Raw genomic sequence first — 16,156 nt, 5'->3', positions numbered from 1 at the left:
TGTCTTTTTTGTAAAATCAAATGTAGAAGACAATGGCCTCTTGTTCTTACCTGATTGAAACTCAGGAGGAATAAACTTTTTATTTTTTCTAACTGTGCCAACAATTGTTAAACCATTGAATAACATATTATACGCCTTATCTAAGTTTGTAAAATAGTTATCACATGTTATGTTGCTGTTGGTTCGGTAATAAGGTTTTACCACTTTACGTACCAAAAAAGTAGCTACTTGGTTACCTTCGTTGCCAAGATATGGAATCGCATTTAGAGGATAAAAAGTTTCTGGGTCACATGTCGACCATATTTTCATTCCATACCTATCGGGATTTGAGGGAATATATTGTTTGAACGGACATCTTTCACGATAAGGAATCAACTGCTCATCGATTGTTATATTTCGTCCTGGCAAATAATGCTTTTTCAAATTTCCTAGTATTTGATCACATCTTTTTCTTCTTACGATGCCTATCCGTTCCGGATGTTGGCGATCAACATGGCTATCCTAACTTTGCTTGCTGCTATTCTGAATAGTCTGGTTGTCGATGTATTAAACCAGTTTCTCAGGTTTTGAAGCCAAGATATTCTTTTTCTCCCTGGTCCTCTCTTTCCAAATACATTGCCCTGAAGAATGAGTTGCAACAAGCCGTATCTCTGTTCATTCCTCATAACATAGCCAATATATTCTAGTTTGCGCTCTTTGATGGTGTTAATAATTTCGCATTGCTTGCCTATTCTACGTAGGACCTCAACATTAGTCACACGATCCACCCATGAAATTCTTAAAATACGTCTGTAACACCACATCTCGAATGCCTCGAGTTTTCTTAAAGAAGCTTCGGAAAGTGTCCAGGCCTCTACTACGTATAATAACGTAGAAAATACATAGCATCTAATGAGAGAGATTTTGGTAGCAAGTGGTAAATCGTGACTTCTGAAAAGAGACTTCATCATTATGAACGCCGATCTCGCTTTTCCTATACGTTATTTTATTTCACTGGAGTGATCCCATTGGCTGTTAATGTTGGTACCAAGGTATGTGTAGCTGTCCACTCTGTCAATTGAATGTTGGTTAACCAAAAGCTGTGTATTTAATATTTCGCGCTTACTGACTACCATGTACTTTGTTTTCTTTGTATTAAGATCAAGTCCGTGTTCTCTACTTATATCTGATATACGCGACATTATTCTTTGCAAACAGTCCAGACTATCTGCAAAAACTACTGCGTCGTCGGCATATCTAATGTTGTTTAGACGTATTCCGTTGACTAATACGCCTTCTTGTAGTTCGCCTAGCACTTGCTCGAAGATATATTCAGAGTATATATTAAATAACACCAGGGACAGAATGCATCCTTGCCTCACTCCTCTATCTATGGAGACTGCCTCTGTCAATTTATCATCCACTTTAATATTGGCTGTTTGGTTGTAATATAAATTGTAGATGATTCTTAAGTCCCTATCATCTAACCCCACTTCTTTCAAGATGTTTATAAGTTTATCATGCTTTACTCTGTCAAAAACCTTTTTATAGTCGATAAAACAAGTATACACATCACAGTTAACATCCCTGCATCTTTGCATAAGCACTTGGACAGCGAATACTTGACCACATATATCCCGTATAGTAGCCAGTTTATCTTTTTTATGTCACCCTGATCTTGTCGTTTTGTCGTCGAAACGAATAAAACGCAAAAGCTCTTTGAACCGATTATACCCATAGTGACTCGAAAAATCTGTGGTCCACAAACTGAATTCCACAAAGCTTCCTCACTTGCACAGTTTGATTTAAGATGGCCGGTGGTGAACCAGAGACCAAACAAATCATACATTTCATTTCTGGCGTAGGACTTCCATGGTTTATTTTGCAATACAGGATGAGCATCTAGATTGGTGTAACGGACAATGTTATCCATAATATTTTTAGTCAAATATAAGCGAAATGTATCTATTGGTTCTTCAATGCATGTTCCAGCTGGAAGTTAAACTCTGTGTAGTGGTCTGTTTACTAAATTTTGAAATGTTCGTTCAGTCGGAAAAGGTTGCTATTGGTTCTTAAATGCATGTTCCAGGTGGAAGTTAAACTCTGTGTAGTGGTCCTTTTACTAAATTTTAAACTCGTGTTCGTCCAGTCAGACAAGGTTGTGATGACCTCAGTTTTATCTCTAGCAACATACATTTCTGGTTTACTGTTTCTGATGTGCTCTTCACGAGCTGAAGGTAAGTTAAAGCTAAGGTTAAGGTATACTAGTCTCAATCTACGTTTTATTTTATACTTACATGGATTTTTCTCTAAAATTTGTTTATCCTCCTCTTCACTAACTTCCTACAAATGACCATCATATGATTCAGATTCGTCGTGGAATTTCTCTACGCAGTATTCGTCATTATCAAAATCAGATGAGTTCTTAATTATATCTTTAAGCTCCGTTAAAGTTAACTTTCTTTTGCTTATATTTACTACTTTATAATTTAGTAAATGTGTGAAAACTAAAAATTGAAGATATTTCTATGTACGGGATTACGAAAATATGAAAAATATTAAACAAAACAAACAAAGTAAACTGCACTATAGGCTAGCAAAAATGCAACTGAATTACTAGTCAGACTAATCAGAGCTTGTTTATTACGTCACGTGACTGACAGTCAATAAATATTGATGATCAGTGGCGTAACCGCATCGAAAAGCAAATTGACGGACATACACTGTCCAGATACGTTGAAATATACAGCAACATATCTATAAGTGTGTCCGATGGATATACCTTTTGCGGATAAGGGTTATTATTAAGTTGTTATAAGTTTCGGTTAGAAAGACTGTCAAAAAATTTTTGGTGAAATGCTTTAATATTAAGTTGTTTCGGTTAGAAAGACTGTCAAACAATCAGGATCATTACTGTTATCATAAAAAAAGTCCATCTTTGTACTAGCTAGTGCACGTTTAAGCTTTTGTAAACCAGAATAAGTAATAAACCGTGAAATGTTTGACTAGTAAGTGTCAACATCTTTATGCTGAGAGTCAATCAGTGTGTAATGGGTAGATGAATAAGTGTTAGTATATTACAAAAAGTATAGAGGTGCAGCAATTAGGGCTAAAATGGGAGAGCATAGCTAAGATGGTTCAACGTCGAGACGCTAATTATCCAATATAAAGAATTGCTGATTTGGTCAAAGGAGTAATGAAAGAAAACCAAAGAATACCTGGGGGAGACACTTAGGTAGGCCATGTCAGTAAAGGGGATCGATGTTGGTGTGACTCAGGATAGAAAATAATAAAGAAATGTAATTAAGAAAAGCTACCCTGCGTGGAGATAAAGGAAAAGACAGTCATGAAGAAATAAAGATAAAAGGTCAAGTTGTTAAATAAAATTTATAAAAACCTTTTTTAGAAATCTTATAATTATCTTTAAAATTAGCTTTAATAAAAGTAACAGAGTTAAATGTCAAAAATAAAATTCATCTCCATTTTTACTATTTTTCCTTAATGAAAGTTTAATGTTATTTATGTATATAAATAATTTCTTGAAAACACCCGTACTGGCCAGCAATAAACGTGTAGTAATTTTTTACGTTAACATTATGAGAAAATATAAAGGCAAAAAGATAAATATAAGACGGTTATTAATGTAAATAGCCTGTACAAAGCTATAAATATTTGTAACTAGTATTTCTCAGAGCAATAATTTTCTGAAGTGTTGAGAATACCACTGAAAGTGGTTTTATTGAAATTTTTTTAGAGGTAAAATAGAAAACTTTAACATTAGAGCCTATTATGGACATTTATAAATAAAACTCATGTTGATTATAAAAGTAATTTGTTTAGTTTAGTCCACTTATCGGTCACACAAAAAAGCTTTGCCGCGACAATAAACGCCAAGGCTCTTTGTTGTAAATATGTTTTTCTATTCAAAATCAATAGGGTTGTTTTTATAATAAATATTTCAGAATGATTCCCAATATCATTTAAAGTACATGGTCACGATATATTTTTACACGCAATTGTAGCACGCCATTTTAATCCAACTGGAAAGTTTAGATTTATCTGACTAGTTCTGGGATAGTATGCGTTGTCAAATAATATATTTTTCTTCATAACTATTAATGAATATATATCAAAGAAAATTTTGTTAATACAAAATAAAAATTTTTGTACGGAAGGTAAAATATTTATTAATACACTTGCCTTTTATGCTTTTGTATTTGTTTCTTAATTTTGTTTCCAAACAAAATACAGATATTGCCGTGGAATTTTAAAACTGCGGTGTTTACTAAATATAGTAGAGTTCTATATATACAGGGTGAGTCATGAGGAACTTTACATACTTCTACCATATGTAGAGTCCCTCAGGGAGCATATCATGTGGCCACTAAAAAATGTCAACTCCTCTTCTTTATTAATTAACAGGGTGATTTGTGTAATTGACCATTTATTTCATTTTACTGTAGTTTTTATACGGCTCATTTGATTTTTTTAATTTTTGCATGATACAGTACACTACTATCAAGCATTCGACTGGTATTAGCTAAACTAAAAAATTCCAGGACTGGCTTTGGAAAAATTAATTTAGGGATTCGTATTAAATATTACACCCTGTTTATATATTTTTTTAAATGCAATAAGTGATTTTCAAACTACATAAATAGCCAATGAAAACGACATATGCGACAATGTTGTCGCGCTTTTATTAAATTTTTAATGAACGATCAAATCTTACCAAAAATAGAACAACCATAATGAAGTATCAAATTATAAGGTAATTAATTTAAACAAATGTTATAATTTCAAACATTTTAATTGAAATGATAAACTGAGCCACTGCACAACAAAAACAGTAACTACTAACAATAACGAAGAACAATTTAAAAAAAAAACTAAAAATATGTACATAGTTATGATAAACCCATAAATTAGAACTGGAAAAGATACAATAATGGTAACAAAATAAAAATAATTCAAAATAGATTTTCGAAATGGAACCCTGCAGCCTGTACACATTTTTGTTGCCGAATTGTTAATTGACGTATTAAATTACGGATACTCTGGGGATCGTTTCTAATAGTATTACAACAATGTATAATTCTATCAATTAATTGTTGTCGGTTATTAATATTCACTGCGTAAACTAGTTGCTTCAATCATCCCCAAATATGGTAATCAACGGGATTGAAAACAGGGGATCTTGAAGGCCACGAAATAGGACCTAAACGTCCTATCCACCTGTTGACATAAACATTATTGAGATGTTGTCTCACTGCCAGTAAAAAGTGTGGGGGTGCCCCATCATGCTGAAAATACATCCCTCGGATAGCAACGTTCGCGTTGGCAAGCAAATTCGGCAAAATATTTTGTAGAAAGTTCAAATAGACCTGCCCTGTTAAAGGACCATCAAAAAAGTGAGGACCTACTAATTGGTTATTTATGACACCAATCCACACGTTAACCGAAAACCTTAACTGAGAACGACGTTCTCGAATAGCATGGGGATTTTCTTCTGCCCACACATGTGAATTTCGTGAATTATTTATCCCGTCTTTAGTAAATTGGGCTTCATCTGTAAATAGGGTCCTGTATAGCGTTGGTCGATTATTGTTAATCCATCTACAAAATTCTAACCTATCGATCTCATCTCCAGCATGTAGTCGCTGAACCATTTGAATGTGATATGGCTATAGATTATTTTTTTGTAAGACTCTACTTACTTTTGATTGAGTAACATTGAGTTCTCGACTTACTTGTCTCGTGCTTATTGTAGGGTTCATAGTAACGGCGGCCATAATGTCATCTTCCTGCGCTTCATCTACATGTCGCTCTGTTGTTCCACTAGGAAAAGTGCCATTTTCTCGCAAATAATTAAAAACTGACCCAAATGTTGGATGACTGGGAGTTCGACGATTAGGAAATCTCCTGCGATATTCTCTACTAGCAGCCCTACCATTCCCATTACAGAATCCATAAACAAATATTATGTCTGCATATTCTGTGGTCGAAAACTGATGTGGCATTTTGAACGAAAGTAACAAAAGCTCTACCAAAACTAACACAATGTACTTAACGTAGATATGACAGAAGAAATATGTATTCTTGTATACATAAATAACAATTGATAATGACAATAATGACAATGGGTATAAAACATCAAGAAACGTTAAACGGTCAACGCCAACCTTCATTTTAAACTTTTTTAGATTTATTTTTATTAAGTACAGTTGATGCAATGTATTATTATTTGACATAAAATTTTAATCATTTACAATCAACAAAAACTAACACATACAAGAGGTTTGACTTTTTAATCAATTTAATTTATTATTTATCGAAAATAATGCCCCAATAGGATCTATAAGTAAAAATTTAAAATTGAAAAACAATTGATTCTATCATAGAGATAATACAAAGTGACAGTAAAGATGTTAATTTTCTACGTATTAGATTATATTGTAGGAACTCATTTTAATTAAAATGTTTGAAATTTATAACATTTGTTTAAATTAATACCTTATAATTTGATACTTCATTATGGTTGTTCTATTTTTGGTAAGATTTGATCGTTCACTAAAAATTTAATAAAAGTGCGACAACATTGTCGCATATGTCGTTTTCATTGGCTATTTATGTAGTTTGAAAATCACTTATTGCATTTTAAAAAAAATTTATATAGGGTGTAATATTTAATATGAATCCCTAAATTAATTTTTCCAAAGCCAGGCCAGTCCTGGAATTTTTTAGTTTAGCCAATACCAGTCGAATGCTTGATAGTAGTGTACTGTATCATGAAAAAATTTAAAAAATCAAATGAGCCGTATAAACACTACAGTAAAATGAAATAAATGGTCAATTACAGAAATCACCCTGTTAATTAATAAAGAAGAGGAGTTGACATTTTTAGTGGCCACATGATATGCTCCCTGAGTTACTCTACATATGGTAGAAGTATGTAAAGTTCCTCATGACTCACCCTGTATACATATATTAACGAAAATTATTTTAGATTAAGATTTTTATGTATTTATCTTAAACTCTTAACTTATCTGTATGTTGAGTTGCTAACCGATTTGGATGCACTGAGACTCTTTCACTGTATTGAAACTAAACCGATGAATAGTATCCTTTACGGATTCTAAGGGAATGTCATGTTGGTATGTATGTCACCAATAATTCCGTTGGTATCTTTCTTAAGTTCTTACTTTTTTATTATTTATTTTTATTATTTATAAACATAAAATAGTTTAATCTCATAAAACACAACAGTTAAAGTAAAACATCATCGATATAGGTATATGTAAAACCTCCTGTACTTTGTTTATGTTACTACTTATGAATTAATTATTTTACAAATTATGATGTAATATGGAAAACTTGTAGCGGCTACATCGGATTAAAAACGTTTACTTGAACAGCAATAACAAAGTACTATATGTAATATTTCAATTGTGTTGTTCATTGCAAAGCTGGCTTATATCTGAATTTATTATCAATAACAAACAAAGTTATTAGCAATACCAAAGGATTATTGAATGCAATACGTGTACAAAATTAATATTATTGATATTTAAACCTTAACTGGTCCGGCATTGACTCACAGTCCAAGCTCCATAAATAAACTATATCTTTCAGTGAACAAAATTTTCCTTCGATTTCTAGTGCTACCTATTTTTTCTTCATGACAAGAGGGTAATAAACCTTTGTGATTGGCAACAATTATCTAAGACATATGCTGAATATTATTTTAATACAGTCAACACAGGATCGTCAGTGTAATTGTTTACGGTGCAGCAGATTTTAAAAAAAAGATCAGTCCATCAAAAAAGTTCATTTAAGTGGCAGTATTTTAAAGAAAGTTGTTTTAACTTATGCAATATATAATAAGTACAGGTGGCATACCTCAGAAGCTCATCCCTCGTCGTCCCTCTTCTTTGAATGTGTTTACCACTTTCACCAGCTCTGATTTTACATAATCTTTAAAAAAGATATATTTCTCTAGCAACCATGCCTTAATTTGATCTTTATTAAACCCTTGTGTCGGAATCACTGTTTCTCTCCATGAATGGTACGAGGCATTGTCCATCACAACAACAGTTTTCTCTGGAAAATTAGGAAGTCATCATCAGTTGGCGCTACGGCCCTTCGTGAGCCTTGGCCTGCTGCAAAACATTCTTCCATCCTTCCCTATCGAGTGCCTGTCTTCTCCAGCCCCTCACTCCAATCTCCCTCAGATCTTCCTGTACATCGTCCAGATATCTGAGTTTAGGTCGCCCCCTTCTTCTTCTTCCGACCGGCCTGTTTAGCATAGTTATTTTAGTGGGATCACTCTCATCAATCCGCATAACGTGGCCCACCCACCTTAGGCGGTTTATTTTGATGGTCTTCATAATATCTGCATCACCAAAGGTGAAGGAATCACACAAAGATTAGGAAGTAGCTTTTCCTTAAATCATTAATCAAATATAGGATCATCCATCTCATCACGATGGTCCGCTGAGTTTTTTTTTAGCTAAAAACCAAAAAACAGAACATTCCACAAAGCCCAATTTACTACCTGCATGCACTATAAAAATCGGGGGCCTCATTGGATCGGCTGTTTTAGGCCTGTTGATAACCTATTAACAAACGCATCCCTACCTGAAGTTACTAAGAGGTTCTTTTATTCTTTGAAAACACCATATCCAACATTCACCAAAGTTTCATCCAAATAAATGACGGCGTATCATTGAAAACAAAATATTTTTATCTTACGCGAGTACTGATGCCTCAATTTGAGAAAATCGGGTTCCATCATGGTTGACTTTACTTGTCGTTTGCAAAAAACAAATTTTATTTAATGAAGTATGCTTCACATTGTCGTGTGTGACATGTAAATCTTTGTCTTTTTTAACTAGTTTAAAAACCTTGTTTAATTTCTTTGATGAATTTTTAAAGAAAAAACTATGCACGACAACGAGGAGCCGCGTATGAAGTACTGCGTCGCAAGTGAACTTTCTGCTATTCACTCAACTACAACCTACAAACTCCTTTATACGTTTACCACTCTTTAAATTTAGATAATAATTGAATATCCATTTTCAATGAACATTAAACTGTGATGTCAAAACCTACTAAACAACCACATAGCCGTATTATTATTATAGGTACGAGGTACGAAGATAATTAGTTTGTAATGGCCATGATTCTAATTGCATGTTGTATTCTCACCGAAACACAATTAAGCTGTCGTTATTATAATAAAAGTAATATAAAATAAAATTATGCTAGATGTAAGAACCTATAGAAGATGGGTGCGGGACTGGCAAGGTTGAAGGTATAGTTTGGAGGAGACCAAGGGTCGATTTGGGCTCTAGCACAATTGGAGAGAGAGGGAGAGAAAAAAATTATCTTTTGTACAAATAATTTATACAATTAAAATCATTTTGTATAATTTTCATCTCTTATATCTGATGGGAACTTCTGGTCAGTTACGTTAAAAAAACATACAATAGAAAATACAAATGGTGCTTGTGCGTGTCGTGACATCGTCGTGTTTCTATCGTCCTTAAGTAATACGTAACCCTATCTAGACAATGTTCTATTATTGGTGCAACGTAAGCAAACTATTTACTAGGCCCTTTTGCAAGTGTCCGAAAGACCTTGGGTGTGGTTCTTTCAAAATTTATATACAAGCTTTTTGTATTATCTTTAAACTTAAAGTGAATTGGGCACCATCCTTTAATAGTTTATCTCGTAAGGAAACGAGTTCAGACAAAGAAATAAAATGAAAAATTTAAAACAAAGCTATTAACAAAGTTAACCTTTGTAACAGGCTGGGATTTCGGAACGTTAAATCTATTGGCAGCAAAAACATGTATCCACCATAAAAATACATTGGATTGGCCGGCTAAGTAAACTGGATAATTCAAAAAAGGCACTTATATCAAACAACGGTAATTCTTCGAATAGTTAAGAGTGTCATGAAATGACTTTGTACTCCCAGTAAGTTTCTAAAATAAATATTTATTTCAAATATAAAAAAAAAAAAATTCGGCTCACCTCGTCAAGAGATTACTTAAACAAAATTTCTTCCTGTATGCTGGACGTTCAAAGAGAGAAAAGAAATATTAATTGTGGGGAGGTTACAAAAGCTCGGATTTTAAGGCCAAAATCGGTATTATGAACTACAGTTGGATCCTTAAGGTAATTTAGATGCTTCCGAACTCGGCGGATAGATGCCGTGAACAACATTATTCTGAATATTTACTAGGAATTATAATAATAAATTTTTGAAACATTGAAAAATTATTTGAAACCTTTGAAACGGTTACAAACGTTTTGAAATGCTAAACACTAATGAAACTTTTGAAACGCTAAAATTTCTCCTTGCATTTCAATGGAACCACATTATTTTTTCATTAATTAAATGACGATGCGTTTAATATTTAAGTATCTACATATTCTGTTATAAATAAATAAAATATTTTTTGGATAAACTAGACTAAAAATTATTGTGTCTAACAGGATTGAATAATCCAGATGGCGGACGTTTTTATAGCACTGAAATTAATTGCTTGATCTTTAGTGGGACATTTTCGTTTTGAGACTTTTAAGGAATAAGATTTGCTATTTGAAGAGACCTTCTGTATAGTGACATCGGACGACATACCGATTAATTTAGTTTTATACAGTAGCAAAAAATAGTACCTCTTTGTTCCAGTAAAAAACTATTCTGGTTGTTGGTTAATATTTATAAAAACTAATAAATTTAAATAAGAATGCGATTTTAAGTTCGACTAATAAGGAATATTTAAATTTACAGTATTTAATAATGTCGGTAATAAAGTGTAATTTGTAACTTTTAATTTAACAGAAAAAGTTAAAAATTTAATTGTGAAAACCCACCAAGATCGACATTTAATATCATTGTGACACAATAGATTGTGAATTAAGTTCATTTTATTTTTAAGAACATGTATTTCAAAAATGTCTTTTTTGGTGAGATAATCATTACTCGACCACTCGCCCCATTGTGTTTCTCTATAACAATAACCTCTTTGTTCCAGAGCCAACTATTTGATCTTCGGCTTAAAGCCCCTATGGTTCCACTTGAGCAATGTGCTGCTCCACGGCGCTGCTTGTGCCCTTTTCACCAGAGTGTGTCTATGCGTGGCCGGGATGAAGGCCCCCTTTGCCGCCGTAGCGGGCCTGCTCTTCGCCACCCATCCCATTCACACGGAGGCGGTAAGTGCTTTATGGAGTTCCTTAATCGAATTGATGTGAATCCGGCTGTATAATGATCAATTCTTGAATTGAGACTTGGAGGTTGTGAGGTCGGTTCAAGGGCCTTTGCTAGCTCGCGCTGCGGTGACGATAACTGACGGAATTCATGGATAAAACGGGTTAACTTCATAAACGTACGGATTTACTTTTAACCAAATTAAAATCCATTTGTAAAATGGTAAAATATTTTTATTTTATGAAATTTAAAAATGATCCCTCCTTCGAAAACTAGTTTTCATACTCTAAAATTCATATATTATTTCTATATTTCTATATTACCTTTGCACTTCTACAAAGATACTTGCTGTGCTATCTAAATTAAGTATTTTTATAAACAAACATATATTCTTCTTTTTCTAACACAGTTCATAATTTGCTTTCCTTAGAACATTATGTTATTCCAATACTTTACATTATATTTTATCTAGCGGCTTTCTATTTTGTTACTTAAGGCGTTCTCGAGATCATATCTGAAGTATCGCTGAAGTCGTATTATCATTCTTATTATTTCTTTAAGATGCAAAAGTAATAGTTTATGTGTTCACCATCGGTTTTGAATTGATGGAGATCTACCGATATCTAAGTATGAAGCCCAAGTTTGCCAACGTCTATATATTATTTAGATATATTTTTGAATATTTGGGATAATTTCAGTTCGACTGAGATTTATTTTGAGATCTGATGCTTGATGTAATTGTTCCAGTATACCTTTAAGCTCATCCGTATTGTTGCTTATAAAGCCTATATTATCTATAAACTGCAGTTGAGTTAGACGAATGCCATTTATAGTAATACCGTTAGATAGATAAAGGATCGATGTAAAAACTAAGATTTATAAAAGTACAGCAAAAAATTCTGGCTTGTGGACAAACTGGCCCCAGTTAGTCCGAGAAGGTTAATGCATTTTAAGTTTATATGTTCTTTGTTACTCTTTTACTACTTTTTCCCTCTTCTTTTTCTATATTCTTTTTTTTCTGAACGTATTTTAATAATTATGGTGCAATCTCAATAGTCGCCCTTCATTTCTGGCCACGATTGGGCAATACTCGCTTCTCGCTTTTCTTTACCATGTTGTTCCACCTAGTTTCCTTATGTCATAGTCCCATCTAAAATGTAGATATCTTCTTAATTTCCTGCCGTCTCTTCGATACCACAGTGTAATTCTAGTGGATCGTGAACCATCTATTTTTAGTTCTTTTCGCTAAATATCCCGCACACTGCCATTTTAAACACGTGGATTACATCAGTGACCTTGGTTTTCTGTTAGATCCATTCTATTTTTTTTTTCTCGGTTACAATTTGTTATACAAAGCAAACATTGCTCCATGGATTTTTGGGTGACTTTGAGTTTCGTTAGTATATCTTTGTTTAGTGTCCAAGTTTCGCAGCCGTATGGCATGATTGGTAGTATAAACCGGATAAATGACTTCAGACGGAGTGGCATATTTAATTTAAATATAACTGCATTTCTACCCAAAGATGTCCAATCCAGTTTCATTCTCCTGTTGATTTCTGGAAGTAGGAAGCCAGATTTATATACTAATTGTCCCAGGTATACATGCTCGACCACTGTCTCAAGGGCAGTGTTGTTTATTATTACATCTTCATCCACCAGCTCATTGTATATGATTTTTGTTTTTGTCAAGTTTATTTTTAGACCAACTTCACTGCCAGCTGCATTTAGGGCGCTTATAAGTTCTTGTAGTTCTGCAGGCGTATTAGCAATCATAACTGTGGATGTCGTTTGCAAATTTTAGATGGGTCAGATATTTTCCATCAACGGATATGCCTTTGTTCTGCTTATTATTTTGCTAAATATATTTTTTAGAGTTGCAGTGAAGAGTTTTGGTGATATTGCGTTTCCTTATTGGACGCCTCTGGTAGTGGGAAGTTCGGGAGTGCTTTCATAAATGTTTATCTTAACGTTTGCTTGTCTATATAAGTTTGCTAGTCTCAATGTACGGTTTGTGAATGACTTGGTTGATCAAAGCTTCCATAAGGCTTGTCTTACAAGTATTATGCTTTAACCCATATTCAGTACTTTTGGTCAGCCTGTTTATAAGTGATTGTAACTCTTTTTCATTAGATGTGCCGTGTCGTCTACGTATCTAAAATTTTTGACATTAATCCCGTTGATTTTAATTCCTGCATCTTTATCTAAAGCTACTTTAAAAATAAATTTGCAGTAGATATTAAAGGGTAGATGCGATAAAATACACCCTTGCCTCACTTCGCGTCGTATTCCTACTGCTTCCGTCGTATTCTGATCAATTCATATGTTTGCACATTGATAACAATAATTAAAACTCATTGAATATTAATCACTGGCACAAATGTAATTTACAGATTTAAGTAAACGAGAGACTTCTTTATGTACAATGAGTGCCACGTCATTCCAGTGGGTATTGCCTTCTTCTCGTATTTACGTATGGTAATGAAACACTCTTTTGACTTTTTGTCTAGCTTTTGGAATGTTTTATTTCTTTTTTAAGACAAAGAAAAAGAACCAAATATTTACCTGTACATAAATTACACTTGTATGCATAACATGTTGCATACCATTAGGACAGGTTTAAAAATTAAAAAGTAAAATCACCCAAGATGGGCCTCTAGTATTTCTTAAAAAGAAATATAATATTAAGTACACCTAATTACTTTATAATCATAGGGTTTTTACTTTCTGTTCTCTATGCGTCAGAGTTAAAATATACCAGTAAAAGATGCCATAAACTAAGTTTTATTATCTTTACCTAAATTTTAAAAATTTTAGAATGTCTTTTGTCCATTATTTTATATTTTATGTGTGTGTTTTTAATGTTGAGTGTCAATGCTTTTATAAATAATCTCAACGACTAGTAAGTTGCACTGAAGAATTATGATATTTTATAAATATTTACATATTTTTCATAAACTGTGTTGTTTATATATATATATATATATATATATATATATATATATATATATATATATATATATATATATATATATATATATATATATATATATATATATGGTTGGCCAATGAAAAGAGTCCACCCCAAAATTTCTTCTTTCAAAATTAATACAGAGTTTGAATTTCATTGCACCGTCATTCTGTTTTAAATGAAATCAAATTAAAAATATATAAGAACGATATTTCTTGTCTTTTTAATAACGCCGTTTTAGAATCTCTTGAGAAAAATCCGGGAATTTGGTTCCCTGTCTGGTTATTACACAACTGATAAAACGTTTTTTAAGGTTTTAATGTCTTTATAAAGGAATAGAGGACAAAGTACAGACAATTTGCTATGAATAGTTATAAAAGGATTTTAAATTTTCATTTTTATGCATAGTTGTGCAATAGTTTGTTTATATAATTTTAATACAACATGTAGTTATTGTAGGATACTTGAGAGAGGGTTATCGGTCAAAATAATCCTGCAACTTCTTCCTTTATTGAAGACGTTTCGCATATAAATCCATATGCATCATCAGTTCATCTAAAATCGGTAAAATGAGACAATTGAGAAAATTGCAAAAAATAAGTTACAAATATAATATGAAGCTTTAAAAAGGTAAAAGTGAAGTCTAAGTTTAACTCAGAACCGTGCCAGTTAAGTTTTTTTTTAAGAAAAAACACAACTAATTTATCCGTAAACTAATTTTTCGAAAACAAATTCAGATTTATGCTTTAATCTGTGCCTTCTAAGAACTGCAAGGCAAAACAGACGTTGATAAAGATGTTATTAGAAACATGGGAAATCTAAGATTGCATTCCAAAACATATCTCCTCAACTAAGCAAAAATCCTTAGCGAATTGGTTTCTAGTACTCATAAAGAGTATACCGCAATAAAAGGAAAAAGACAGTTAAGATTTGATTTCACGTATAGTGCGTCTGTATATCCGATTATACGTATTTCGCCCTAAAAGGGATCCTCAGAGCGGATAATCACAGATGCTCTGAACGTGAAAATAAATCTTATCTGTCTTGAGAAGCAACTCTAACATGGCTTCGTATGGACGCAAATAGCGACATCTGATAATCAATCCGTAAACTAATTTAAATTAATTTCTAATAATTAATAATCTGAATTTGGTTTCGAAAAATTAGTTTACGGATTTATTATCAGATGTCGCTATTTGCGCCCATATGAAGCCATGTTAGAGTTGCTTCTCAAGACAGGAAAGATTTATTTTCACGTTCAGAGCATCTGTGAATAGCCGTTCTTAGGATCCCTTTTAGGGTGAAATACGTATAAGCGGATATACAGACGCACTATACGTGATATCAAATCTTAACTTTCTTTTTCCTTTTACAACTAATTTAGTTTTTATATCAGATTTGTAGAGAACAGAAATATATACAAAATTGTGTAAACGAACAGAATGCTTGCTAAAATAGACGAGAAACAGAATCCCTAAAACACTAATAATGTAATTTAATGATCGTTAATAAGTTTCATATTTGACTTGTACAGACAAGAACATGTATTAAACAAATGAACGGGGTAATGTGTGATAGATAGATTACCAGAAATACAAATAAGAGAATTTATAACACCTTGGTACGCAGTATAATGACCTATGGAGCAGAGAATTGGGTAATAAATAAACGAAACAGGTCCAAAATCACAGCAACTATAATGGAGTTCATGAGAAGAAGCTGCAGAGTGACAAAAATGGATCGCATCAGAAATAAGGAGATAAAACGAAGAATGGCAGTAGAACAAGACATACTCAGCTACATCTAAGAAAAACGTTTAATTTGGTATGGACATGTGAGAAAAATAGATCATACAAGGTGGATAGCAAAGATTTCGGATTGGAGCCCAATAGGAAGGAGGAAAATAGGGATATGGAGGGATGAAGTGGACGAGGCCATGGAAAGACGAGACCTTAGATGTAAAATGGCAGAACAGAAAGGACTGGAGACGT

At 32.9% G+C, this 16,156-nt stretch overlaps 1 protein-coding gene across 4 annotated transcripts in view; it reads left to right on the top strand.

Annotated features, from left to right (window-relative positions):
* The window catches only part of LOC140449314 (protein O-mannosyl-transferase TMTC1-like), a 1,384,234-nt gene that overhangs the window by 884,477 nt on the left and 483,601 nt on the right, over nt 1–16,156 (top strand). For all 4 annotated transcript variants that reach the window (XM_072542477.1, XM_072542470.1, XM_072542463.1 and 1 more), the window contains one exon: nt 11,025–11,202. In XM_072542477.1, coding sequence (XP_072398578.1) covers nt 11,025–11,202 — 178 coding nt within the window. The remainder of the gene's footprint in view (nt 1–11,024; nt 11,203–16,156) is intronic.

Source organism: Diabrotica undecimpunctata, chromosome 1, assembly GCF_040954645.1.
Source record: "Diabrotica undecimpunctata isolate CICGRU chromosome 1, icDiaUnde3, whole genome shotgun sequence".
Lineage (NCBI taxonomy): Eukaryota > Metazoa > Arthropoda > Insecta > Coleoptera > Chrysomelidae > Diabrotica > Diabrotica undecimpunctata.
Note: the sequence above shows the minus strand (reverse complement) of the source record. Positions and strands in the feature narration are given on the sequence as shown.